At 43.7% G+C, this 26,493-nt stretch overlaps 1 protein-coding gene across 2 annotated transcripts in view; it reads right to left on the reverse strand.

Annotated features, from left to right (window-relative positions):
- The window catches only part of PLXNB1 (plexin B1), a 72,039-nt gene that overhangs the window by 38,971 nt on the left and 6,575 nt on the right, over nucleotides 1-26,493 (reverse strand). For both annotated transcript variants that reach the window (XM_036737872.1, XM_036737871.1), the window contains exons 2-10: nucleotides 13,636-13,696; nucleotides 6,698-7,840; nucleotides 4,402-4,584; nucleotides 3,836-3,964; nucleotides 3,153-3,253; nucleotides 2,552-2,684; nucleotides 1,527-1,683; nucleotides 1,147-1,255; nucleotides 15-123 (exon numbers count right to left, since the gene is read on the reverse strand). In XM_036737872.1, the coding sequence (XP_036593767.1) occupies nucleotides 15-123; nucleotides 1,147-1,255; nucleotides 1,527-1,683; nucleotides 2,552-2,684; nucleotides 3,153-3,253; nucleotides 3,836-3,964; nucleotides 4,402-4,584; nucleotides 6,698-7,834 (2,058 nt within the window). In that variant the 5' untranslated portion in view covers nucleotides 7,835-7,840; nucleotides 13,636-13,696. The remainder of the gene's footprint in view (nucleotides 1-14; nucleotides 124-1,146; nucleotides 1,256-1,526; nucleotides 1,684-2,551; nucleotides 2,685-3,152; nucleotides 3,254-3,835; nucleotides 3,965-4,401; nucleotides 4,585-6,697; nucleotides 7,841-13,635; nucleotides 13,697-26,493) is intronic.

The raw sequence follows: 26,493 nt of genomic DNA on the forward strand, positions 1-26,493 counted from the left end.
TGTATCACACTCACCCTTTGACTGTGCACAATAGGCCCTGCTTCACAGGCTGTCTTATGGGTACAAAGATGCTGCCACACACACCAGCTGCACCCCCAGGTGCTCTGCACACAGGCCTGGCATCTAGAGCAAGGAAAATTATACTGGTGGAGAGGAGCACATAAAGGGTGATGATGATAGGGCTGATGCAGGGCTTGGTAGGAAGCCAGCTCAAGGGCAAGTACTGCTGGAGACAGTGACAGAGCTGTGGTCACAAAGTATTTTGCGTATACTTGAAATCAGGGAAAACAGGACTGTTACTATGATCCCTGTTTCATCGATGAGAAAGCAGGGAGTGAGAAAGAGGTGACATGTCCAAAGTCATGCAGCCAGTCACAGACAGAAGTAGGATCTAAAATCAGGTATCTTGACTCCCAGCCCAGGGATCTCGGAGCCAGCAACCCCTGGGAAAGTGGTGGAGGGGCCAGCGCTGGGAGCATGATCCCAGTGAGGAGAGGAGGGAAGGGCCAGGGTACTGAGGTCCCAAGATGAAGAGGTCAGAGCTGTTGTATCGGAGGGCTGCTCTCCTAGGGGAGATGGTGAAGGGGCAGGGGGCAAAAGGTCCTCGAGTTTGGTCACTGCTTCGGGGGCATCCACTATGGTGACAGTGTCACCTACACCCTCCATAGTCCCAGGATCCCTGCACCCAACAGCCTGTCATGATTAGGGACCAGGATCAGGGAAATCAGTCAACAGGAAACTGGGTTTGGGGGTCAGAGATAGGGAGATCTCTGGTCAGGATAAGGGATGGAGGGGATAGGTCAAAATTTAGAAGATGGTCAAGGTTAGGGATAGAGGAATAAATCAGGGTCAAGGATGGGTAAGGGATGGTGGGGAATGGAAAGATAGGACAAGCTCAGGGACTGGTGGGGAGCAGGAAGGTTGTTCTTCAATCCATCAAATAACCATTTATTAAGCACCTATTATGTGCCAGGTTCTGTGCTAAGAGCTAGAGAAAGAGGCAAAAGACCATCCCTGCCCTCAAAGGGCTTCCAACATAATAGGGGATGTTGGAGGGAAGGACCACGGTAGAGAAATGTGGCAGGGTCAGGACTGGGATGAGGCAGCAGGGTTAGGAACCCTGGCCATCAGAGCAGGGAAACTCACGGCGTAGACGGATAAAGCCCAGCCACCGCAGCACAGTCATAGAAGGAGAACTCGGTGGATGCGATGACGATGTCCCCAAACTTCAGCAATAGTGGCACTAAGACGTGGTCTGTGAGGGGTTGGAAGGGAGTCCCAGTCAGGGCCTGGGACTCACACTCAGATACACTCACAGGCTCTGCTGTAAGAGAGAACCAAAGACCCAAGACACAGGGAGAAGGAAGGGAAGGAGAGGGAGGAAAAACAAGCCAGAGGCCAGCCATCTTCCAGGGCTAGCCCCTCTCCTATCCTAGCCCCTGACCCTGGCTCTCCCACCCCCACCCCCAAGAGGAGAATCTTTCCCACCCTAGCCCTGTCCCAACTTGCCCCTCTCCATCACTGACCAGCACCTATCTGCAGGGCAGGGGTCCGACTGGGGTCCGGGGAGGGACACATCACACCAGCATCAGTCCGAACCGCTGGACTCTCATACTCTTCAAAATAACATGAGTATGATTCGTCTGGTCGAAGGACAGGCAAATCTGAGATTGACAGGAATATCTGCCAATCAAAGGGCAGGATAAGCATATCAGCCTGTGCATACAGGAGAAAGGACCACACCCTACACACACACACACACACACACACACACACACACACCTCTATCTGGAAAACTTAGAGTTCCACACATTTTGTACCCCTCCAAACCTAGGGAGATACACGGAAGGAAGGGGCAACAAAATCTGCCAGATCCCTCATGAGCCCCACAGAAGCCCTCTAAGGAATTTCCACAATTACATCTCAAGAAGCCTGTCACAAGCAGCTCCTCACAAAGCCCTCCCACAGATGCTCCCCAGGGATACTTCCCCACAGAGTATCACCATACATCATCAATGACTCCCCAGACATCCCTAACAGAGACCTCCAGCAAGAGGGCTCCATCATCTCCCCCAAGAAAATCACCCAACTCCATGGAGTTCCCTATAAATACTTCCCCACAGAGCCTCCTGCACTTACCAACCCATAGAGTAGTACCTCAGACACCATACATAAAGCTCCCCATACCAGAATACACCTCCCCACAGAGTTCCCCAAGATACCTATCATGAAAGACCCCTCAACATATCCCACACAGAAAGTACCACCTCGCCCATCCATATACTCCATGAAACTCCTCTAGCATATTCCCCACACAATTATCCACTGCAGAGCCTTCCACTATATGCCTCCCTCCAAAAAAGAAAACTATCCCAGAAACCTTGTGGAATCCTCTGCAGACACTCCCTACCCCACCACAGAGCTCTCCAAAGAGACCCAGTCCATGGAGTCTTTCCATGTGGCCCCTCTCTTCACAGAGACCCTCCTCTGTATACATCTTCTGGACCCCTCAGAGAGACACCCCCCCATCCTTGTCTCTTGGGAGGCTTACATTTCTCTTCTCTTCCCTGCTAACATTGGCAGGACTCACAGCCTGGATTTGCAGGCACTTGGGCTCAGGACTGAAGCTCCATAGCCAGGGCTCTGGGCCCCGGCCCCGGGAGCACTCAGCATGACGGCTGCACCTGGACCAGACAGAGGAAACATTTGAGGATCACAGAGCATCCACCAGCCAACAGGGGGCACGGAAAGAAAAGAAATCCCTCCCTAAATGCCTTTAACTAGTGATAAGGATCACAAAGTGTCTCTAGAAAGCTCCAGAGGTCAAGAGGGGTCTCTAGGCATCACAGCAGTGAAAGGATCTCCTCCAGCTGACCCCAGTCAAGGACTTGACTGTCCAAGGTACACATCTACCTCAGTCTCCTGGAGATGGGGCCCTGACTGCCTTAGCATATCCCTCAAACCCACATATTAGGGGGTCTCTAGTAACGGCAAAGTAATATTCAAAAGTCAAAGAAAGGTATCTATCTGAGGATCATCAGAGGGATCCCTGGGGTTTCCAGAACAGAGACCCTTAGTGTCTGAGAGATACCTCCCCCCACACCCCCATACACATTAGCAATCCACAGGGGTCAGAGGGTCAAGGTACTGACCGTCCAAGAAGAACACACCACCCACAGTAGGGGTCCTTGGGGGCCAGACATGATGTACAGTTCAAATGCTGAGAGCAGGAGGCCACCGGGACCCTCACTACCTGGGGAAATAAGATGGTCACCTCAACAAAGAAACCCACAAAGGAACCCAAACACCCCAGGGCAATTCATTTTAAGGGCCCAGATTAACTAGAACTCTTCTTCACCCCACTCCACCACTTATTTCAAACCCCATTCTAATAAACCATGTTCTGGGACATGATAATTCCCATTTCAATAGCACTTTAAGTTTAAAAAAGAAATGTTGCCCGCCAGCAAAGCTGTGCCAGGCCTAGGCTTCCTCCCCCTCACCATTCTATGCTCTCCACACCCATCATCATCTTTATCATGAGCCATTCAAATCATGATCGAAATGATAACAAAAACCACTACAGCATTTTAAGGTTTGCAAAGTACTTCCTTTACAACGAACCCTGGGACAGTGGTTGGGTGAGGAATATTACCCCCATTGTACAGATGAAGGATGTGGAGCCCTGACTAGTAAAGTGACTTGCCTAGTGTCCCAGTGAGTGCCAGAGTCTGGATTCAAACCAAAGTCTCCTGACTCCAAATCGGACACTCTTTCCACTACACCCTATACAAAGAGGGTCCAGTTCTACCCCCAGCCCTACCCCATCACTCACTGTGCTCTGAGTCATGACATACAGATGTTCCAGCCCCCAGTCAAAGATCAGGTCACTGCTCACTGCTGAGTCACCCTGGATGAGCTGAGTTGCATAAGGACGATGGTCACCTTCTGGGCCCAAGTAAACCTGGATAATCAGCGATAGCGAATGAGGTAAAGAGAGTGAAGAGGTAAGGACTGTGAGATGTCCCAAAACCCAGAGATCAGAGATTATAATGCCCACCCTCAGGGTCAGGGATCAAGGATCTTAGACTTCAGACAATGAAGCCCAGAGATCAAAGACCACCGGGGTCCAGTCTTGGGATCAGAGGTTACATGGCCCATCCCTAAGATTAGAGCTAGTATACTCTGACTCAGAAGTTTATAAGTACATGGCCTTGGTCCCAGGATCAGAAATGACACATTCCAGAATGGGCTCCCCAGAAAAATACTATAGGCAAAAAAAGAGGGAGAGGGATCAGGAAACCCAAGATTTTCTTCTTTCACACAGCAATGTATCCCTCTTAACCTACAGTCCTGACCCACCCTCACTCACCCATGGGTGTCCCCAATCCCTAACCTCACCTTGTGCAGCTGCCCTTGGCTATCGCCCAGGAAGGCAATGGTGTGTCCATCTTCCACACTGACTGCCACAGCTGTTAACTGGACATCTGCCCACTCCACCAGGGGTGTGGCTTCTAAGGGAACTCGGCTGGCCATTGGGCTGGGAGTGTGGTCTGACCCACAGGGGTAGGCATCCAGTGTATCCTTAGCAGGAGGAAGAAATTCAGGGTGGGGTCACGACTCCTACCACTAGCTAGCCCAGGACACCCAGGTGACTCCTTCCACATACCCAAAACAGTCTTAAACAATCCCCTGGATGGAGTTCTTGAGGGCACTAAGTATCTATAGGATAACATGATTATATTTTCTGAACCAAAAAAAAAAAGGTATTGGTCAAACCAAAAAAATCATATATTCCTTTTGCAAAGCTTCATGAAAAGAAGTGTATTTTCTCTTCTTAAAGTTGGGACTTCCTGGAATACCTAGAATATATGGTCACTGTAGCTAAAGGTTGCCACCACCACAGCCATCCTCCCAAAAATAACCCTCACCATCCCCACCTTCAGTAGAGTTCCCAAATGGGAGGGAGAAGTAAGGAGAGGTGTTAGGACTTGAGAAGGAAGCAAGAATCTCAGGACTCCCTGCCACTATCCCTACCCTGCCCCAGCATCCCACAACACAATGCAGGTGGTACGCATTACCATGGAACTCTTATGCTGCTATACTTGAGCTGGCCTCACTTTCTCCCTTAGAAACTCTGGTCCCTCCTAAGGCTCTCACTATCACTTCTGGGCTGATATCTTCCAAATCTATATCTCCAGCTCCCCCAAAAACTATCCCCGAAGTTCTAGTCCCTCATTTCCAGCTACTCACAGGCCAACATCACCTCCAACTCAAGCATGTCCAAGACCAAACTCCATCTTCCTCACCAAAACAAATCTCCTCGACTCCCTCGTGTAACCACCATTCCCTCAGTCTTGAAGACCTAAAGCCAATTTTGACTCTTGTCTTCTTCTTTATCTCCTTTATACTGTCAATTCTTCCTCCAAATGTCTCTCAGATTAGTCCCTTCCTCTCCATTTCCAAGGCCACAACCCCAGTAGAGAAAAAGAATGTGGCATAATGACCAACCACAATTCCAGAGGACTCATGATGAGACATGCTACCCAGCTCCTGGTAGAGGTGACGGACTCAGAGTGCACAATAAGACATTTTTCTAAACATGGCCAATGAGGGAATTTCTTTTGCTTGTCTGTATATGTTTGTAAGTCTTTATTTTTCTTGCTTTCTCAATGGAGTGGGGAAAGGAGAAAAAGAAAGAAAGAAGGTAGACTTGAAAAAAAATCATAATTAATTCAAATTTTTTAAAAAAGACAATTGTAAATAGGAAAGAGCTTTGTCAACTGTTAGCTGCCATAAAAATGATAGTCACCTTATCATTATTAGTCCAGCTTCTTGACTAATGGCTGGACTACTAAAATAGCCTTCTAACTGATCTCCCTGACTTCTGGTCTCTTCCACTCCAATTCATCCTGCACACAGTACCAAATAAATCTTTCTTAAAACACTACTTTCCTTGTATTACTCTCTTACTCCAAAGCCTATTTTGGCTCCCCAATGTCTACAGGACCAGATTTAAACTCTTCAGTCCAACATTCAAGGTCTTCCAGGCCACAGTCCCACCTAACCTACCTTAGCTCTAACCTCTCTCTCCAACACAAACACTCTTCAACCAGCTAAGTTGTTCTCCTACTCCCAACTATCCCTCTAATGGATGCACTGGTCTTGTTTCTCCATGTTCACTTTTATTCATGCTATTCTCACCCCATCACCCCTGGAATCTGGAATACTGCCCCACTCCTTTTCTACCTATACAAATCCAACCCCTTCTTCAAGGCCCCAGTCCAAGCTCCACCCCCATGATGATATTTTCTCTGGCTGCTTCAGCTCATACAAACATCATCACTCTCTGAATTACTTTGGTACACATTATCTGTACCATACAACTCAGCAGTTTATTGTCAAGAATCTGATCTCAGTCTCCACTTCAAGTGTGTATACTTTTTCACCTCAGCTGGACAGTTTGTTTGGAGCACAGACCATTTCTTTTGTACCTTCAGAACTTCTGGCACAGCATTGGGCACACATGAAGCGATCAACAAATACCTTCTGATAACTCTATTAAAACTCTTTCTCAATTCCCAACAACTTAGGAAATCATGGAAACCTGTGATGAGTCTTAGAGACAGCAAATGGCAAGAGAGAGGAGGATCATCCATCCGAGGGGGAAAGGTACAGAGACTACAGGGCTACTTACAACTGGCAGCTGAGCACAGTTGGAGTTGACATCATATTCGATATAAGCAATCTCAGTTCCATCCTCTGCCCGGCCATCCCGTGTATAGCAGGCATCTCGTGTTCGGTTGGCCAACTGGTCAACCTCATCTAATGGGAAAGCACAGAGTGCAGAGGCCCCAGAGACTCCAGCAGTAGGGGCACGGCCAGCAGTAGAAGGGTTGACAGTAGAAAAAGCAGCAAACAACACCTCTCCACCATTCCCCTGGGACCCCATCCCAGGAACAGCCACAGCTGCTGCCTGCACCAGTCCATAAGGCGCACCTCCACAAGACAGTGGAAGCTCTACATAGGAATAATAATGCTGATCACTCAGGCAGACGCGTGACAAGTAGGGGCGAAAGGCTCGGGAATGGGCCTGCAGGTCTCGCCGCAAGAACAAGAAATAGACGCTGGTTCGACGGGCGAAGGCAGCCACAAAGTGGTGGCTATACTCAGACAGCCGGCCCACAGCTAACTTGGCTGTCTCCTCATAGGAGAACGCAGCCTGTGGGTCAGGGGGACGCAGTGCACGGGTTGTGATGGGAGGGATGCCCCCTCCAACACCCCGGCTGGTATACCCCCGGCCTACAAACAAGAGAGGCTCTCCAGCTGGACCCTGTCCCACCAGCCCCACCGTGCTGATGGCTGGATCATTGGCTGCCACGTACTGAGTATCCCCTGGGCGCTCTGGACGAAGCAAGAGTTGCCCAATGTGGTCGAGGCGTCGCTGTTCACACACTCCCTGGTGTGCACTCCCACACACCACTAAGGCCCCTTCATCTCCACCAGGCCCACCGGGGCTCACCAACAGCAGCTGGTTGGGGTTGTCCGTGGGTTGGGCCTGTGGGCATTCAAGAGGCAACACAGGGGGTAGACAGTCTCTGCTGTCCAGCACAGGCCCCGTGGACACAGTGGCCTCAAGTGTTAGCTCTGAATTCAGTTGGAACAAGAAGTTTGTGGCCCCCAGATAGAGGGTCCCTGAGATTGGGTCCCTGACCAGATGCTGAAGGTGAGTGTTGTTGGGGGTGAAGGAGGCGAGAGTGGACTGTCGCATCACGGTAGCTGGAACACACACAGCCCAGAGCAGCTGCAGAAGGGCTGAGCCAAGGATAAGCATGGTCACCTGAAGGGAGTAAAATATGAAAGACAGACAGAGAGGAAGAGAGGGAGGGGGGAGGAAGATAGGAGGAAGAAAAAGAAGAAGAAGAGAAGGGGGAGGGAAGGAGAGAAGGAGAAGGGGAAGAGAGAGAGAGAGAGAGAGAAGGAGGGAAGGAGAGAAAGAGAGATCAAATTAGTCTGGATAAGGAGGCCTATGGGGAAAGGGCCTAGGTCTAACCCCTCTACTTGGGCGCTAATTTCACCCTTACCTGTGTCTTTCCCACTGATCACACCCATTTTTTTCATTTTCAATCTCTCTCTAAGCTCATCTCATTCCCTTCTACCATCCTGAATCTCTCTTTCCTTTAAAACTCCTATAAAAACATATCAACAAGCACTGTTACCTCAGCTTCCTCCCTACCCTCTCCTTTCTCAATGCCTTAAAATCTGGTTTCCACCCCCACCACTCCACTGAATCTGCTCTCTCAAAGAGATCTACTAACTGCCAAATCCATCAGCCTTTTCTCAGTCCTCATCCTCTTTCATTTCTCTGCAGCTTTTCCAATATACTCTACTCTCCCTTAGCTTCTCTCTCTCTTGGTCCTCTCCCTGTCTGACCACTTCTTCTCATTCTCTTTTACGAGACCATCAGCCATCCCCTTTTCCATAATTATGTGTCTCCCAAAGCTCAGTCCTGGACCCTTTTCTTTATACTCCTTCCCTTGGTGACCTCATCCACTCCCATGGATTCAATTATCATCTCTATGCAGATGTAATTATCCTCTCTAGGAGTCCATCTGTTGCTTAGAGACCTTCTCTAGCCTTTCAGCCAGAATCTTTCATCACTGAGCCAAATCTATAAATCCAGCCTTCATTTCTCTCCTGAACTCCAGTCCCACAAATGCCTGCTGGACATTTCTACTTGGATGTCTGACTGCCATCTCAAGCTGAACATGAATGAATGAATAAAAAGTATTTTTAAGCCCTTATTATATGCCAAGCAATGTGCCAAGCCCTTCGGATACAAATACAAAAGCGAGGGCAGCCCCTGCCCCCAAGGAGCTTACGCTCTGATAGGAGAAGCAGCACACAGGGAGGAGCTACTACTGGTCTAGATACAAAGATGGTCATTGTGGCCATAGAGAAGTACATTGACATACCCATCTAAAAACAATGGCAGAGTTGATCATGGTTCATGGTGCCATGAATAGTCTAAAATGAGATTCATCATCTTTCGCATCCTATTTTCACCCAAACCACATCCTCTAAATTTCCCCATTTCTGTTGAGTACCACCATCTTTCCAGTCACCCAGATTTATAAGCTCAAACTCTTCCTTAACTCTCTCTTCTCCTTTACCCCCAGACTTAATCAGCCACCAAGTCCTACTGATTTTTACCACAACTCTCAAACACATTTCCTTTTTTCTCTTTTCACACAGGCATCACTCTAATTCAGATCCTCATCACTTCATGCCCAGACCATCTCCAGTCCCTCCCCTCGCCAATCCATCCTTGACTAAAATCTTCTGAAGTAACCCAATGGACCATTTTACTCCCCAACTCAAAAGTTTTCAGTGGTTGCCTATTGTCCTCTAAGAAAAAACTCAAATTCCTCTGTTTGGCTGCTAAATCTTGTCATTTCTACCTTCATAGCGTCTCTTACATACATCCCCTTCACACCATTCATAAAGCCATGACCCTAGTTCAGGCCTTTATCACCTCTCATCAAGATTACTACAATAGCCCTCTACCTGGCCTCCCTACCTTATATCTCTCCCTACTCCAACCCATCTTCCACAACTGCCAAAGTGATTTTCCTAAAAGAGTAAGTCTGACCATATCACCATCATCCCTGCATGTGATGCTCCAGGAATAAATATAAACTCCTCTTTTTGGCATTTAAATTTCTGCATAACCAGGTCCCTTTCTGCCTTACCAGATTTCTTACATCTTACCTCACCCCTCCATGAATTTGATGATCCATCTGTACTGGACTACTTGTAATTCCTCCAACAGGACACTCCACATCCTATATCCACCCATGCCTTTGCATCAGCCACCCCTCGTGCCTATATTGCTCTGCCTCTATGCCTTGACTTTCTAAGTTTCCCTGGCTTCCTTCTAGACTCAGCTCTAATTCCCCCTCCTGCAGTACGAGGCTTTCCTGGTTCCCATGACTGTTATTGTCCTCCTTCAGATTACCTTCATATACTATGTATACATCTTGCACGTATCTGCATATCTACAAGTTGTTTCACCCATTAGAATGGAAGCTCCTTGAGGGACTGGTGGTTTTTTGGCCTTTCTTTGCATCTCCAGTACCTAGCACATAGTAAATGGTTCATAAAAACTTGTTGTCTAACTGACTGACTGTAATGTTAAGGGAATAGGAAGATCTTCCCCCTCCATTAATAAGGCTATGTGACCACATGTGTTCAATCACAGCTTTGATACATCCTGAATCACATAGAGCCCATTGCGGGAGGAACTTGCCTAAATGGAAGCTTGCTTGCAGGAAGGTTTTCATTCCTTTTGGTATTAAGCTAATTAGGCATTGAGTCACAAGGGTTGTGATGCCTTCTGGCTCTAAGCTTATTAGCCAAAAGTGTATATATACTCTGAGGTAAGATTTTGCTTTGGGGAGAAGGACCTTTTGATGCCCTGAACAAGTCTCTGAGTATGCTTTTGTTCACAGCCCTCCAGCTACTCAGATGTATCTGTGCTCCCCCGATCCAGTGGTATATGTAGGTGGTTGTATTACTTTAATCAGACAGCTGGAGCCTTGTCTGTTGGTCTTTGTGCTAATTTCTCTGCTTGCATTTTCTCCACATTCAGGGTGCTGATCTTTCCCCTGAACTAGTGAATGCAATTAAAGTAAGACTGTTGACCCCTTTAAAAGCTATCTTTCCTTAAAAAGCAGATCTAAGAACCTGTGCTAGCAGGCCATCCTGGGTGTGCCAGGGTGCTTGCTGTTACACTGGCTTAAGGCCCTCCATGGCATAGCTAAAACCTACTTTTCCATCCTTATATCCTATTACTCTCCTTCATGCTCTGGATCAGTGGGACCAGACTTAAAGCTGTTGCCCATATCAACATTTCCATTATGCTACCTGTGCACTCAGGCAAGCTGCTACCCATACCCACAATGGACTTCTCCCTCATCTCTACCCTTCAGCATCCATATCTTCCTTCAAAGTTTTGCTTAGGTACCATCTCTTCTGTGAAATCTTCCCAGGTGCTTGTGTTCTCAACACCTTCAAATTACTTTGCCATATACAGGATGCTTTCCCAAAACACACAAAAAGAAGCCACAAACTTGAAGAGAGGCACTGTCTACTTTTTGTCTCAGAATATTAAAGGCCTGCCTAGCACAGTGGCACAGTGTTAAGCATTTAGTTGTTGTTCAGTCATTTCAATCATGCCTAACTCTCCATGACCCCATTTGGGTTTTTCTTGGCAGGTCCTGGAGTGGTTTGCCATTTCTTTCTCCAGCTCATGTTTACAGATGAGGAAACTGAGGCAAACAGGGTTATGCAACTTGCCTAGGGTCACACGACTAGTGTCTGAAGTCAGATTTGAACTCAAGAAGACAGTCTTCCTCACTTCAGACCCAGCACTCTATCCATTGAACCACCTAGCTGCCCCATATGCATCTAGTATGACCCTTAAAAAAGTCTGTTGAATTGAACTGGATAAGCAAATAAGAACAAGAGGGGGGTCTGCAGGGGTGCACTCACTAGAGAGGAAGGAGACAAAAAAATCAGGATCCTTGTGATCAGAGGTAAGTAACAAGTCATGGCCAGAACATCAGGTTGTCCCCTGGTATGTCCAAGGATATAATGAAAGAAAGGAATGAAGGACTAGAGTGGGAGGTGGCAGGGAAGTTCAGGTTAGGTGTCAAATCGTGGTCAGAAGCCTGAGATTCCCCAGAGCCCAAGAATGTGGAGAATTCAAGGGCACCTAGGGAGGAAAGGAAGGCTGAAGAGTGGGAGATAAGAAGAGGGGAGGAGGGAAGGAGGAAGAAATGGTTTAGTCTGAGAAAAGTTAAAGATCATTGCAAGATAGTCTTTCTCTTGACAAGGGACTTAGAGAAGATGAATATTTTAAATCAGGTTAAAACAAGAAGAAAATGACAGGAAGGTGATGGACTAATATTCAGAATGAAACATGAACTTTTAGACACGGTCAATGTAGGAATTTGTTTTGCTTGACAATGCTTATTTGTTGCAAGAGGTTTTGTTTTGTTTTGTTTTGTTTTGAGGGAGAGGAAGAGGGAGAGGGAGGTAAGAGGACTTAATAGTAGGAATACTATTGGAATACAAGAATTTCTGAAATAGTAGGAATTTAGTTACACCTAAGGAGGAACTAGTGAGAGATAGGGGTGGCAACTGTTACTAAAAATAGGTAACCAAACCAAGCCCTTTACTAGAAACTTACAAAAGCAAAGGGACCCCCCCAACCCAGTTTGTATGGTCATCCTGCCTGGAGGCAGAGGATGGTGAGATGACCTCCAGGGAAGCCCTACAACCAGAACCCTCGGATCCATATCCCCAGGTATTGGTCTACCCCTGCCCTTCTCTAGGTCAGGAGGCGGGAGACAGGAGGCAGAGGAAGCCCCGACATAGACACCAGAGGAGCATTTCACCCTCCTTCCCCCAAAGGAGCAGGAAAGTGAACAACAAAACAAACAGGACCCACATCAGGGCACTAGGAGATGTGGAATAGGATAAAAGGCATACAGAGGCACAGAGAAGAGGGGAAGGGAGGGGAAGGGAGGGCAGGGGAGGGAGAGGCATGCCACCCCCATTCTTCCCACAACTTGACATGTTTCCTGGACAGAGGGACAAGGATGTGAGGCCATGTTGTATCCGGCCCAGCTGTGACAGAGGCTGAACAGGAGGGGTGGGGGGAGTGAGGGGGACAGGCGGAGCTTAGTCTGCATAACCATGACCAGTGACCCAGTGTGGGAAAGTAGATAATCACAGGTCCTGAGGACTATCAGTTGGATCAGTGGACAGAGATTTAATCAAAGAGAATAGTGTGGGCTTAGGGGTAGTGGTAATAAACCATTGTCAGATGGAGGGGGCAGCAGAAATGAGGGAGATCTGGCAAAGGAATCAACTTGCTGAGCTCAGGAAGGCAGGTCAGTGATTTAGTGACAGATGATGGAACATTTGGGGGCTTAAAGTTTAGTGGTGCCAGAACTTTGCTGGAGTACATAAAGTCCCCATAAATACTGCCTCTCACTTTTCCCAGGAGACATGATCTCCCCATCCTCTGAGGAAAACCACAACACTGGCTCCCCCTCAGGCAATACCAGCTCCTATCTCCTCCAGGGAACACTAGTTCCCTGATCCCAGCTCTCTCAGGGAACATCAGCTCCCAGCTCCTCAAGGAAACATCAGCTTCCACCTCTTCCAGGGAACTCCGGCTTCCCCAGAGAACAACAGCTCCACGCTCCCAACTTCCCCAGAGAACACACCAGCTCTCCCAGAGAACACCAGCACCCAGCTCCCCCAGAGAACAGCAGCTCCCACCAAGAATGCTACTCTCCCTGTTCCCCCAAAGACCATTACCTTCTTCATCTCCTCCTAGAGTTGCTAGCTCCCAGTTCCCCAAGGAGAACACTAAGACCAGCTCCCTAAGGGGACCACACACCCCCAGATCTGCCAGGGGACTACCACCCTTCCAGCTCCCCTCGGGAAACATGACCTCTGGCTCTCACAGCAGGCAAATATAGTTCTGGGGAGTTCTGCCTCTGGGCTCCACTAACTCAGATCCTCCAGATAAAGTCAAGTGGAGCCATGGGCTGAACTTACCTGGTACAGCAGGCAAAGCAAACAAACAGCAGCATGGCCAGTATGGATCAGGTCACCTGGGCTGGAGAAAGAGCACATAACGAGTCTGAAAAGCTGAGGTCACAACACCACTCCCTGCCAGTGTCAGCAAGGATGGAGAAGACACTTGAAGGTTATCCCAACACTGCACATGGGAGGGAGGGAGCAGGGCCACCCCACCCCTAGTAAAGTCATTAGGGTTCACAGGAGGCTGTCTGTGGTCAGGCTTTCCCCTCACTGTCCCCACAGAGGGCTGAGAGGCAGTGAAGTTATCTTGGAGGCCTGCCACTACACACATTCCAATGAGGTGGGGGTGGGGGGAGGGGAGCAGGGTACTTGCATTCCAGAGTAGGCTACTGCTCCCCTCCCAGGACTCCAGGACTGCCTCTCCTCTCCCCATACCTACTAAGCAAGTGAACCATGGAATTATAGTCCTCAACTTCCCTGCACCCTCCTCCACGCCCCTAAAGGAATCTTTACACAGCCCTGGTAACAGATATTTGGGGCATCTCTGGGGGTGAAAGCCCAAGGCAAATTAATCAGAAATAGAAAAGGAGGCAGGTTTCAACCCAGTGTGGGTCTTGGGATTAAGAGATGCCCTAGTCCAGTAGCTCTTAACCTTTTCTGTGTCCTGAACCCCTGACCAGGGTGAAGTCCTCAGAATAATGTTTTTGTAAAAGTTGAAGGAGATGTCAAATTTTGGTTAGATGTTAGTGAAAATAAAGATGTAAATTTTTTTCCCCATCCAAGTTCAGATTACGGAGCCATGGTTAAGAATCCCAGCCCTAGCAAGTCTAAGTCTGTGGTCTGGGCTATGGGGTGGGGAAAGGGGTGGAGGAGAAGCTCCACAGAGAAGACGAAACCAGGAAATGGTTCTATAGCCTTGGCAGGCTATAACAAGGGAAAGCAGGGAATCAGAACAGGTGATCAGAGAGGAGTCTGGGAACAGGAGCACCAGGAGGCTAGCCAGGGGCTAGGTATGCTAGCCCCGTGCTATCAGGGGAGAGGGTAAGCCCTCAACATTCAAGTCCCATGTGAGCTATCACATGGCATCACAGCCATGACTACAAGATACTGACAACAGGCGCAATGATCTTCAAGCTTGGAGCTAGCCTCCCTTCCCTCCAGCTTCTGCCTCCTACAACCCAACCTGCATGTCTGTGGTGGTCTCATTAATATTCCTGAAGTATCACTTTCACCGTGTCATATCTCAGACTCAAATGCCTTCAGCTGCTACCTGTTACCCATCACATCAAATCTAATTTTTTCTATATGATTTTCGCAGCCTCAACAGACTACACCCACTTGATCTCTCACCACTTTTCATCTCCAGCCATGATGGTCTTCCATCCAGTACCCAATACAGCACACTCATATGCAACTTTTCTCTTCTCAGAATGCTTACTGATTTAAAAGACTAAGCCATTCTAACACTTTTATCCATTGAGCAAACATTTATTAAATGACAGTTATGGACAGGGACCTCTGTTGAATCTTAGCTGAAATATAAAGCTTAGATAAGAGAGAATCCTCGCACCCCTGAATCTTATATTTTTGTAAGAGGTTAAGAATAACTTCTCCATCAATAAAGGACCCCAAGGGAATGACTGGACAAGTTGTGGAATATGATTGTGAGGTAATACTATTGTGCTATGTGAAATGACAAGCCAATCACTCATTGCAGATGATATGGTGATTTACTTAGAGAATCCTAGAGAATCAAGTAAAAAACTACCTGAAATAATAAACAACTTTAGCAAAGCTGCAGGATATAAAATAAACCCACATAAATCCTCAGCATTCCTATTCATTACTAACAAAGCCCAACAGCAAGAGATAGAAAGAGAAATTCCATTCAAAGTTACTGTAGACACTATGAAATATTTGGGAGCCTATCTGCCAAGACAAACCCAGGGCTTATATGATGAACACAATTACGAAACACTTTTCACACAAATAAAGTCAGATCTAAGTAAATGGGAAAACATCAACTGCTCACGGTTAGGCCAAGCTAATATAATAAAAATGACAATTTAATCTAAATTGATTTACTTATTCACTGCCATACCAATTGAACTACCAAAAAATTATTTTATAGAATTGGATAAAATAATAACAAAATTCATCAGGAAGAATAAGGGGTCCAGCATATCAAGGGAATTAATGAAAAGAAATTCTAGGGAAGGTGGCCTAGCCATACCAGATATTAAACTCTACTATAAAGCAGCAGTCATCAAAACTACTTGGTACTGGGTAAGAAACAGAGTGGTGGATCAGTGGAATAGGTAATGTACGCAAGACGCAATAGTCAACAACTATAGCAATCAACTCTTTGATAAACCCAAAGAATCCAGCTTCTGAGCTAAAAATTCACTATTTCGTAAAAACTTCTGGGAAAATTAAACAACGGTATGGTAGAAACCGGGCATGGACCAATATCTTACACCATATACAAAATAAAGTCCAAATGGGTTCATGATTTGGGAATAAAGGCTGATACTATAAGCAATTTGGGAGATCAAGGAATAGTTTACCAGTCAGATTTATGGGAAAGGGAAGAATTCATGACCCAACAAGAGATAGAGAGCATTACAAAATGCAAAATGGATAATTTTGACTATGTTAAATTGAAAAGCCTTTGTATAAACAAAGCCAATGCGACAAAGATTAGGAGGGAAGCAGAAAATTGGGAGAAAATCTTTATAACCAGTATCTGTGATAAAGGCCTCCTCTCTAAAATATACAGGGAACTGAACTAAATTTATAAGAATACAAGTCATTCCCTAATTGAGAAATGGTCAAAGGATATGAACAGGCAGTTTTCAGAGGAAGAAATTAAAGACATCTATAGTCATATGAAAAAATGCTCTAACTCACTATTGATTAGAGAAATGCAAATCAAAACAAATCTTAGGTACCACATCTCTCCTGTCAGATTGGTAACATGACAAAACAGAAAAATGATAAATGCTGGAGAGAATGTGAGAAAATTGGAAAATTGTTACATTGTTGGTGGAGTTGTGAGCTGATCCAGTCACTCTAGAAAGCAATTTGAAACTATACCCAAAGAGTTATAAAAATGTGCATGCCCTTTGACCCAGCAATACCACTTCTAAGGCTATATCCCAAAGAGATCATACAAGTGGGAACCCGTATGTACAAAAATATTTATAGCAGCTCTTTTTGTTGTGGCAAAGAATTGGAAATCAAGGGGATGCCCATCAATTGGGAAATGGCTAAACAAATTATAGTATATGAAGGTAATTGAATACTATTGTGCTATAAGAAATGAGGAGCAGATGGACTTCATTATAACCTGGAATGACTTATATGAACTGATGCTGGGGAGCAGAACCAGGAGATCATTATACACAATTATAGACACACGGTATCTGAAAGGACTAACTTTAATAGACTTGACTCCTCTCATCAATTCAAGGTTCAAAGACAGCTCCAAAAGACTCATGATAGAAAAAGTTATGTACATCCAGAGAAAGAATTATGGAGTCTCAATGCGTATTGAGGCAAACTTTTTGCTCTCCTTTTTTTCCCTTCTTTCTTGGTTTCATTTCTCCTTTCTCATGATTCGTTCCATTGGTTATAATTCTTCTTTACAATTGGACTATTATGTAAATAAGTTCAATGTGAAGGTATATAAGAACCTATATTGGATTACATGCCATCTTGGGGGGGGGGCGGTGAGGAAAAGGAGGGAGAGAAAATTTGGAACCCAAAAACCTGTGGAACTGAGTGCTGTAAACCAAAAATAAAAAATAAATCTATTAATTTAAAAAAAATGACAAGCAGGATGGTTTCAGAAAATCCCGGAAAAACTTATATGAACTGATTGCAAAGTGAAGCAAACCAGGAGAACACTGAACTTAGTAAGAGGAATATTGTGCAATGATCAACTGTGAATGATTTAAGCTATTCTCAGCAATACAATGATCCAAGATAATTCCAAAGGACTTATGAAAAATGCTATCCACCTCCTGAGAAAGAACTGATAAACTGAAAGCAGATCAAAGCATACTATTAAGGTTTTTTGATTTTATTTTTCTTGGGGTTTGTGGGGGGAGGAGGTCTGTATTTTCTTTTATAACGTGGCTAGTATGTTTTACATGACTGCACATGTATAATCAATGTCATATTGTTTGCCTTTTCAAGGAGAGAGGGGGAGAATTTGGAACTCAGAATTTTAAAAAATGAATGTTTGAAAACTTTTTACTTGTAATTTGAAAAAAAATAAAACAAAGGACCCCAAGCAAAGTCTGGATAACAGTCTGTCAAGAAAATCAGGAGATGCCTTATCAGGTAGGATTTTGATTATTTCTGTTTTCTCTTCCAACTTTGAGAATTTATGATTCTTAGGTAGAATGTTTTATGATAAGCATGCTAAAAAGGTTCAAAACATAGCACTCTAATAACAGCTAACATTAAAAAGGGATATGAACAAATGATTCTCAAAAGAATTGTGTATTATTACCAACCATCTGAAACACTGCTCCAAATCACTATTGAGAGAAATGCAAATCAAAACAACTCAGATTTCACCTCACACCCAACATGTCAGCAAGGATGATGAAAGATGGGAATGTCAACATCAAAGGATTGTAGAAAGACAGGCATACTGACATACTCTTGTTGAAGCTGTGAATTGGTCCAACCATCGAGAAAGTAATTTGAAATGATGCTAAAAAAAGTGATTAAAATGTCCACGCCCTCTGACCCAGAGGTCCTACTAAAAGGCATATGCCCCAGGAGGTCAAAGATAGAAAGAAAAATCCAATATATACCAAAATAATTGTCACAAGTGCTTTTTGTATTGGCAAAGAACTAGAAACAAAGGAGGTGTTTATCAATAAATGACGGTACAGGAATGTGATGAAATGTGACTGTGCTCATGAAAACTACAAATATGAACACAGAGGAGCATGAAAAGATACATAAACTGAAAAGTAAGCAGAAGCAGAAAAACAATCTTACTGCAATGTACATATAAGCGACAATACTGGCAAAACTGAACACTGTGTAATTAGTTTAACCAAGTGTTTAACCAAGTGTGCAACCAAGCCTGGCCCCTAAGAAGAAACAGGAGAACGCACTCCGCTCCATTCATTGAATGAGTGGGAGTCTATGGGGGTATAACACAGCATACACTGACAGACTAGACTAACATGCCAGTTAATACTATTTAACTGTGTAGTTCTCTTTTTATTTAATTCTTTGTTCTAGAGACGCTTCTCTGGATTAGGGGAGAGGAGAAGAGTATGGGAAATAAAGGTGATATGAAAACAAAAAATAACAATATTTTTTAAATAGTAGTTGCCATTAATAGAACACTTCAAAGTTTGCCAAACGCTTTATGTGCATTTTCTCATTTGATCCTGATAATAATCCTGGGAGGGAAGGACTATGGTGTTATCATTCCCCATTTCAGACACAAGTAAACTACAATTCTGAGAGGTTAAAAATCTTGAGTTGAGTCTATGGTCACACAACTAGTAAGCATGATAGGCAAGATTCAAGCCCAGGCCTCTGTGACTCCTAAACCTGCCCCTTCTTTCCATTACACCACAATGCCTCTCAGGTATGCGAAGCCCCAGGGGGAAGCTCATTGCCAACAAGCAACAGGGAAAGTTTCATCAAGCATCTGAGTTTGCCTTTGAAGACTGGGTAGAGATCTGGCAGAGGAACAGAGAAGATATTCTCAGCCTGGGGAATGGTTTGAACAAAAGTAGGAAGGTAAAGAAGGAAAGAGAGACTAGCATAGCTGGTCTAGAGCAATATATGCTGAGGTAAGAAACATATAAGATAAAGCTGGAAAAAGAGAGTGGCTCTAGGTTGTGGGTGGCCTTGAATGCCAGACAAAAACCTTGTGATTTACTTGGCAAGCACGAAGGAGTCATTGAAGATTTTTAAGCAAAGACATAACAGCGCATAGTAGGCACTTAATAAATGTTTGTTGAATTGAATTCAATGGCCAGATCTATTCCAAAGGAAAGGCATTCTGGCTATGGTGAGAAGGAGGGATTGGAGTACACAGGGAGAAGGGGGGAAGGTGCCCTTAGAAGGCTATTTCAAATAACATTCCTAGGCCTTTTTCCCCAAAGAAATCAAAGGAAGAGGAAAAGGGTCCACATGTACAAAAATATTTATAGCGCTCTTCTTTATGGTGGCAAAGAACTAGAAATTAAAGAGATGCCAATCAATTGAGTAATGGCTAAACAAATCATGATAGATAAATGTAATGGAAAACTATTGTGCTGTAAGAAATGATGCAAAGGAGAGGTGCAGAGAAACCTGTGATACCTTGTATGGACTGATGTGAGCATAACCAGAACAATTTATACAATGACAACATCGTAAAAGCAAACATTTAAAAGACTTAAGAACTCTAATCAACACAATGACTAACCACAATTCCAAAGGACCAATGGTAAATCATACTACCTACCTCCTGACTGAGAGGTGATGAACTCCAGGTGCTAAATGAAACATGTATTTTTTGGACACAGCCAATATAGGAATTTGTTTTTCTTAACTATATATATTTGTTCTGAAGGTTTTGTTTTTCTTTTTTTTTCAATAGAGAGAATGGATTTTTGTCAATTAAAATAATTAAGCTATAAAGAATGTCCAGATGGGTAGTAATATGACCTGTACTAAGGTGATAGCAAAGGGAGAAGAGAGGATGGATGGATGCAAGAGAATGTATAAAACTGGAACAGACTCAACAGCACTTGATAGGATATGAGAGATGAGAGGGAACAGCTATGGTTTTGACTCCATGAATGATCAGGCCACCCACAGAAACTGGAAAAACAAAAGGAGGAACAAGGTTAGAGTGAAAGATAATAAGCTTGGTTCAGGACATGTCAAGTTAGAGGTTTGTGTCATATTTCCAGGCAAAGATATCCCGTAGGAAGTTAGCAATGTGGGTCTGGAACACAGAATTGGACAGTGAGAGAAATTCTGGGGTCATCTATATAAAGGTAATAGTTTTTTTATAGTGAGATATATATAAATTAACATGGTAGTAACAACAATGCCATACTTGTCTGTGTCCCTTTCTGACCTGCCTTGTGTTCTCTTCTTTGCATCTTTGTCTCGCTGATGCTTTTTATGCATCACTATCACAACCCTTCCCCCTCACAACTCTGTCCTGCCAATAAAAATCTCCCTAATAACAAATAAATACAGTCAAGAAAAAACAAATTTGTATTGAATTGGTCTGAACATGTATGTCTTGCTCTACATCTACAATCTATCACAAAAAAGAAGAAAGCATACTTTGTGATCGGTCTTCTAGAGCAGAGATTGGTTCGTTGATCAGAGTTGTTCATTTAGTTTCCTTAATAGTGTTGTGTTCGTTTTATAAATAGTTACTTCACTCTGTATCAGTTCATATGAGTCCCCCCTTGGTTTCTCTGAATCCATCCTTTTCATTCCTCATGGCTCAATAACCTGCAATAATTCATTCAGCTATTCCCCAATGAGTTAGCACCCACTTTGTTTCCAGTTATGTGTCGCAAAAAAAAAGTGTTACTATAAAGAGTTTTTGTGCACAGTGGTCCTTTCCCTCTGTCTTTGGTCTCTTTGATATTTATAACTAGTCACTTGATAGCTAAGTGGTGCAATGGATAGAGTATCAGGCCTGGAGTCAGGAAGACTAGACTTCTGGGTTGAAATCTGGACTCAAACACTTAATAGCTGTGTGATCCTGTACAAGTCCCTTAACCCGAAAAGGAAATGGCAAACCACTCCAGTATCTTCGCCAGGAAAACCCCAAATGGGTCACAAAGAGTCAGACTCAACTAAAACAACTAAACAACAACAAGTGGCATCACTAAGTCAGAATATGAACAATTTAGTAACTTTGGGGGAATTGTTCCAAATTACTTTCCAGAATGGTTATTACCAACTCACAGCTCCACCATCAGTACATTAGTGGGTCTATCCTCCCAAAGGACCTCTAACAATTGTCATTTTCCTTTTTGATAATTATTCCCAATCTGATGGACACACGAGGTGGCACTTTGAGTTGTTTTAACTTGCAATTCTCTTGTTATTAGTGATTTGGAGCATTTTAACATATGGTTATTGATAGCTTAGATTTCTTCCTTTGAGAACTGCTTGCTCAAATCCTTTGGCCAATATTTACATTAAAAATGGCACTATATACATGTATATGTACATATATATACATATATACATATACACGCACACATATATTCCCTAAATACCTTAGATATCAACTTTTACCAGAGAAATTTGGTGCAAATACTTTTTCAGGTTGTTTCCCTTCTAATTCTAACTGCACTGTTTTTGTCTGTGCAAAAACTTTTCAATATTATGTAAAAAACTGTACAGTGTATCTCCTTTCATCCTCAATCTCCCTTGTTTGATCAATTCTTCCTTACTCACAGTTGTAAAAAGCGTCTCCTTCATTCTCATCTAATTCAGTATGTGACTCATACATAGGTCATGTAAGCCACTTAAAGCTTATTGTGGAATATGGTATCATATAGAAGCATAATTTCTCCCAGAATGCCTTCCAATTTTTTCAGCACTTTTTGTCAGATAGTGAATTCTTACCTAGCAGTTCGTATCCTTGGGATTACCAAACACTATACTGCTCTGTTCAGTTGTTTCTGATCCTGTGTACCTAATCTGTTCCACTGATCAACTCTATTTTTTAACCACCACAAAATCATTTTGCTGATTTACTGCTCTGTAATTTACTCTGAGGTCTGGAACTGCTAGGCCTCCTTCCTTCCCACTTTTTTCATTATTTCCCTTAAAATTCTTGACCTTTTGTTCCTCCTTTTGTTATAATTTTGTTTACTTCAATAAAGTAATCCTTGGGTAGTCTGATTGGTATGGCACTGAGTCAGTAAATTAATTTAGGTAATGTTGTCATTTTTATTACATAAGCAGTGCCCAACCATGAACAATTAATTCCTCTCCAATTATTTAAGTCTTCCTTTAGTTCTGTAAAGAGTACTTTGTATGTATTCCTATAATTCCTGTGCATAGAGGTGATAGCTGAAACTGTAGAAGTGAATGACATGACCAAGGTAAAAAATATTGAAAAAAAGATGGTCAAGAACAAAATCTAGACGAGAATTAAGATGAGGCTAAGAACCTAGTGAAGAAGATAGAAGGAAAGATTAGAGAAATAGGAGCATCATGCTGGAGACTTAGATGTCTTTAAAGCCAAGAGAGACAAGTATCCAGTAGGAAGGTGTGGTTAACAATGACAAAGGCTAAGAAAAAACTGTTTATTTGATTTGGAAATTGGAAGGCATTGGTGACTTTAGAGAGGCAATTTCAATGGTGTGGTAGAAATGGGAGCCAGATTGCAAGGGGCTGAGGAAGAGAAGGTAAACATTAGGCACAAAGTTTTTTTAAGTTTGATAGAAAATGTGGAAACAGAGATAAGGCACATAGTAGCTGAATAGCAGAAGTAACAAAGAAAGACTTTTTTTTAGAATTGGGAAGATCTGGGCATGTCTGTAGGTAAATAGTAAGGAACCAGCAGAAAGGAAGAAACTGAATACAGATAAAAGAGAAGGGAGGGCTATTACAGCAAGATCCTAAGAGGTCAGATATAAAGGAATTAGGGTAGAACCCTAACAGGAGAAAGAGTAATAGGAATGGATGATGATGTGGGAAAATGTTGAGAAATGGAAGAAGGAATCTTCAGTCTTCACACTTAAGTAAACAGATATACCACCTGCTATGGGGGGGGGGGGGTGGTGAGGAAGATGACTAGAGAAGAAATGGTGTGGAACCATCATTGAGGAAATGAGATAGGGCACAAAGAGTAGAAGAATCAACTTTTTCCAATCTACCCATCCTCTCCCTTCCCCTAACCTACCTACACACATACACACACACACACACACACACACGCACACGCACACGCACACGCACACGCACACACGCACACGCACACACGCACACACCACCCAAGAGGAGAAAGTAGGTTAAATATTAGAGCTGGTCATGGGGCAGAACTACCCCCAATTGATGATTGGAGGGTTAGAATACTCAACCATGACTCACTATTCTATAAGTAGCTAAGACCCAGTCTCAGGCCCCTTCCTAATCAGGCTTTGACCACCAAGATCAAGCCCTATCCCTCCAATTCCCACTTTTCCCCTACAGTACTATTGCCACTGGGAAGAATATGACCATCTCTTGCCCTATGGTTCCACTCAGCATCCCCATGATTTAGTCATAGACTGCCTAGACAAAAGCATGCTTTCTCTACTACCACTTTCTGCACTACCATTTTCTACTCCTTTGTATGCAATCATGTTATTCCTATCCTTCCCTTTCCTGCTCCACCCTCCCCTTCTTTTCTTATTAAAACCCTTCCTCTCACACTCCTTCCATCCTCTTGCAATCTGGAAACCTTGCTCCTCCCAAAAGACAGTGCAACTCTGACTAATGTGTCCAGTAGTATATGTTGTTTCACTCCTGCCCCACAAGACAGCCAAGAACAGTAAGCAGAGTTCTCAGTCCTCACTGACACTTCCAGACTGCCCCCGCCACCATCCCTCGGCCACATCTCCTTTGAGGATCACCATATCCAGATTTATCACCCTATCCAGATCCTAGTAGATGTTCTGCAATGGTTTCCAGATCATTCTCCCTCCTTTCTCAAGAAGTACACCTGGCTCACAGTCTTCTTTCCACCCTGACCCCTTCTTTTATAGTTGGCAACTTCAGTTTACATACTGCTGTCCCTTCGATTACTCTTGCTTCCCAGTTCTTCAATTCTCTTTGTCCACTGGTCTGCACCGTCATTCTACCTAGACACACACAGGGGACAAGTAGTTGTCCACTTCCACTATGCATAGCCCTGAAATTATCTGAGCACAACCTCCAATCTGTCCATCTCTCCCATCTGTCCCCATCAGAACCTCCAGCTTTTCCATGCTCGATGCTCTCCCAGTTTATTTCCTCTGCTCTGGCTTCACTTGTCTCCCTCCAAAATCTTAGCCCTGTAGTTTACAAATTTAACTTTGAGCAATGACCTCTAGCCTTGAGTCCCTTGCCTTCTCATTCTAGCAGTGTCCCCTCATCCCTTTTCAGATACCAACTCTTACTCCCAATCTATTTTCTCTACTCCTACTTATGTGCTGCTGAATGATGAAGTCAGTCATATTATTGGGCTGACTCAGTTCATTGCAAATTTATGTTATATAATCTCAACAGAACCCTCACTGCTGCATGACAAACCTTTCACCTTTCCATGACTGACTATCATACTTCCCACAAGGTGTGTTCTAAAACAGTGGTGTCAAATTAAGAAAATCACAAATTTACATTATCCATGTTATATTATATTTTTGTTTGTTTTGTTAAACATTTCCCAATTACATTTTAATTTGGTTTCAGTCTTACTGGGGAGTTTTAGGTCAGGCAGTCTAACATCTCTATTCCAAACCTCTCAGGACCGTGCATTATACTTGATTGGAAAAACTGAGCTCCTTCCGGTCTTCAGTTGTACATTTCATCACTCAATATATTAACGTAAACTCCAGGGATACCTTATTACATTCAGAATCAAATACAAAATCCTATTTGGCTTTTAAAGCCCATCATAATCTGGTCCCTTCCTATTTTTCCAATCTTCTTACATCCTACTTCCTCCAACCACCACCACCCCCATACTCTGCAATCTAATGATATTGGCCTGTTCCCTTAACTAGATACTCCATCTCCCTCCTCCAGACATTTTCTCTGGCTGTTCCCCATATCTAGAATTCTATCCTTCCTCTTCTTTACCTTTTGGCTTTCAGAGAGAGAGAGAGAGAGAGAGAGAGAGAGAGAGAGAGAGAGAGAGAGAGAGAGAGAGAGAGAGAGAGAGAGAGAGAATATCTGTACAAACAAGATATATGCATAGATATAGATATATCATTTGTTCAGAGCTATTGTCATATTGTCCCCCTCTCCCCCATGAGATTGTGAGTTCCTTGAAAGCAGAGGCTGTTTTTTGCCTTTCTTTGTATCCTCAGTGCTTAGTATGGTGCCTGGCACATAGTAGGTTCTTAATAGAAATGGACAGGCATAATCCTTCATTCCTCTGTTGCTCATCCTCAAAAAGAAGAAATTGTTCTTCTCTTTACTAGACTTTAGCTTGTCTCCTTCTGCCTTTGATCACATCCCATCAGGCAACTTGATTCTTCAATCATCTCCCCTCTCTCCCTAATTTTCAGTCTATTCTTACTCACTAATTCCTCCCCTACTGCCTATAAACATGCTCAATCTCCCCAAAACTTCACCATTCTAGATCTCTTTGCCCTTTCACGGCCAAACTCTTACAGAAAAAATCTTTCTAAATTTATTGTCTCCACTGTCTCACCTCACTCCTCAACCCTTTTTAATCTGGCTTCTGACCTTACCATTCAACCAAAACTGCTCTCTCCTATATGAACTGATGCAGAGAGGAGGAAGGAGAACGAGAAAAATTATATACACAATGACTATGATAATGTACTTGGAAGGAACAAAAAAATTAAACTGTATACTTTGTAATTATTATAACCAAGCTTGACTCTAGAGAAGTGATTAAATATATATATATATACATATATATATATATATAATAACCTTCCTTCTTTGAAGACGTGGGGGATTATGGGTGTGGAACATTGCATGTACTGTCAGACTACGCTCATGTGTTGCTTAGTTTTGTTGAATTTTTTTTTCTTCTTTGTTACAAGAGATATTTTATAGAGATATAATCAGAAATGCAGCCATCATATAAATACAAAAATAAAAGGGATTAGTTAACATTTTTTTTAAAACTGATCTCTTCAAAGT

Source organism: Trichosurus vulpecula, chromosome 9, assembly GCF_011100635.1.
Source record: "Trichosurus vulpecula isolate mTriVul1 chromosome 9, mTriVul1.pri, whole genome shotgun sequence".
NCBI classification, from domain to species: Eukaryota; Metazoa; Chordata; class Mammalia; order Diprotodontia; family Phalangeridae; genus Trichosurus; species Trichosurus vulpecula.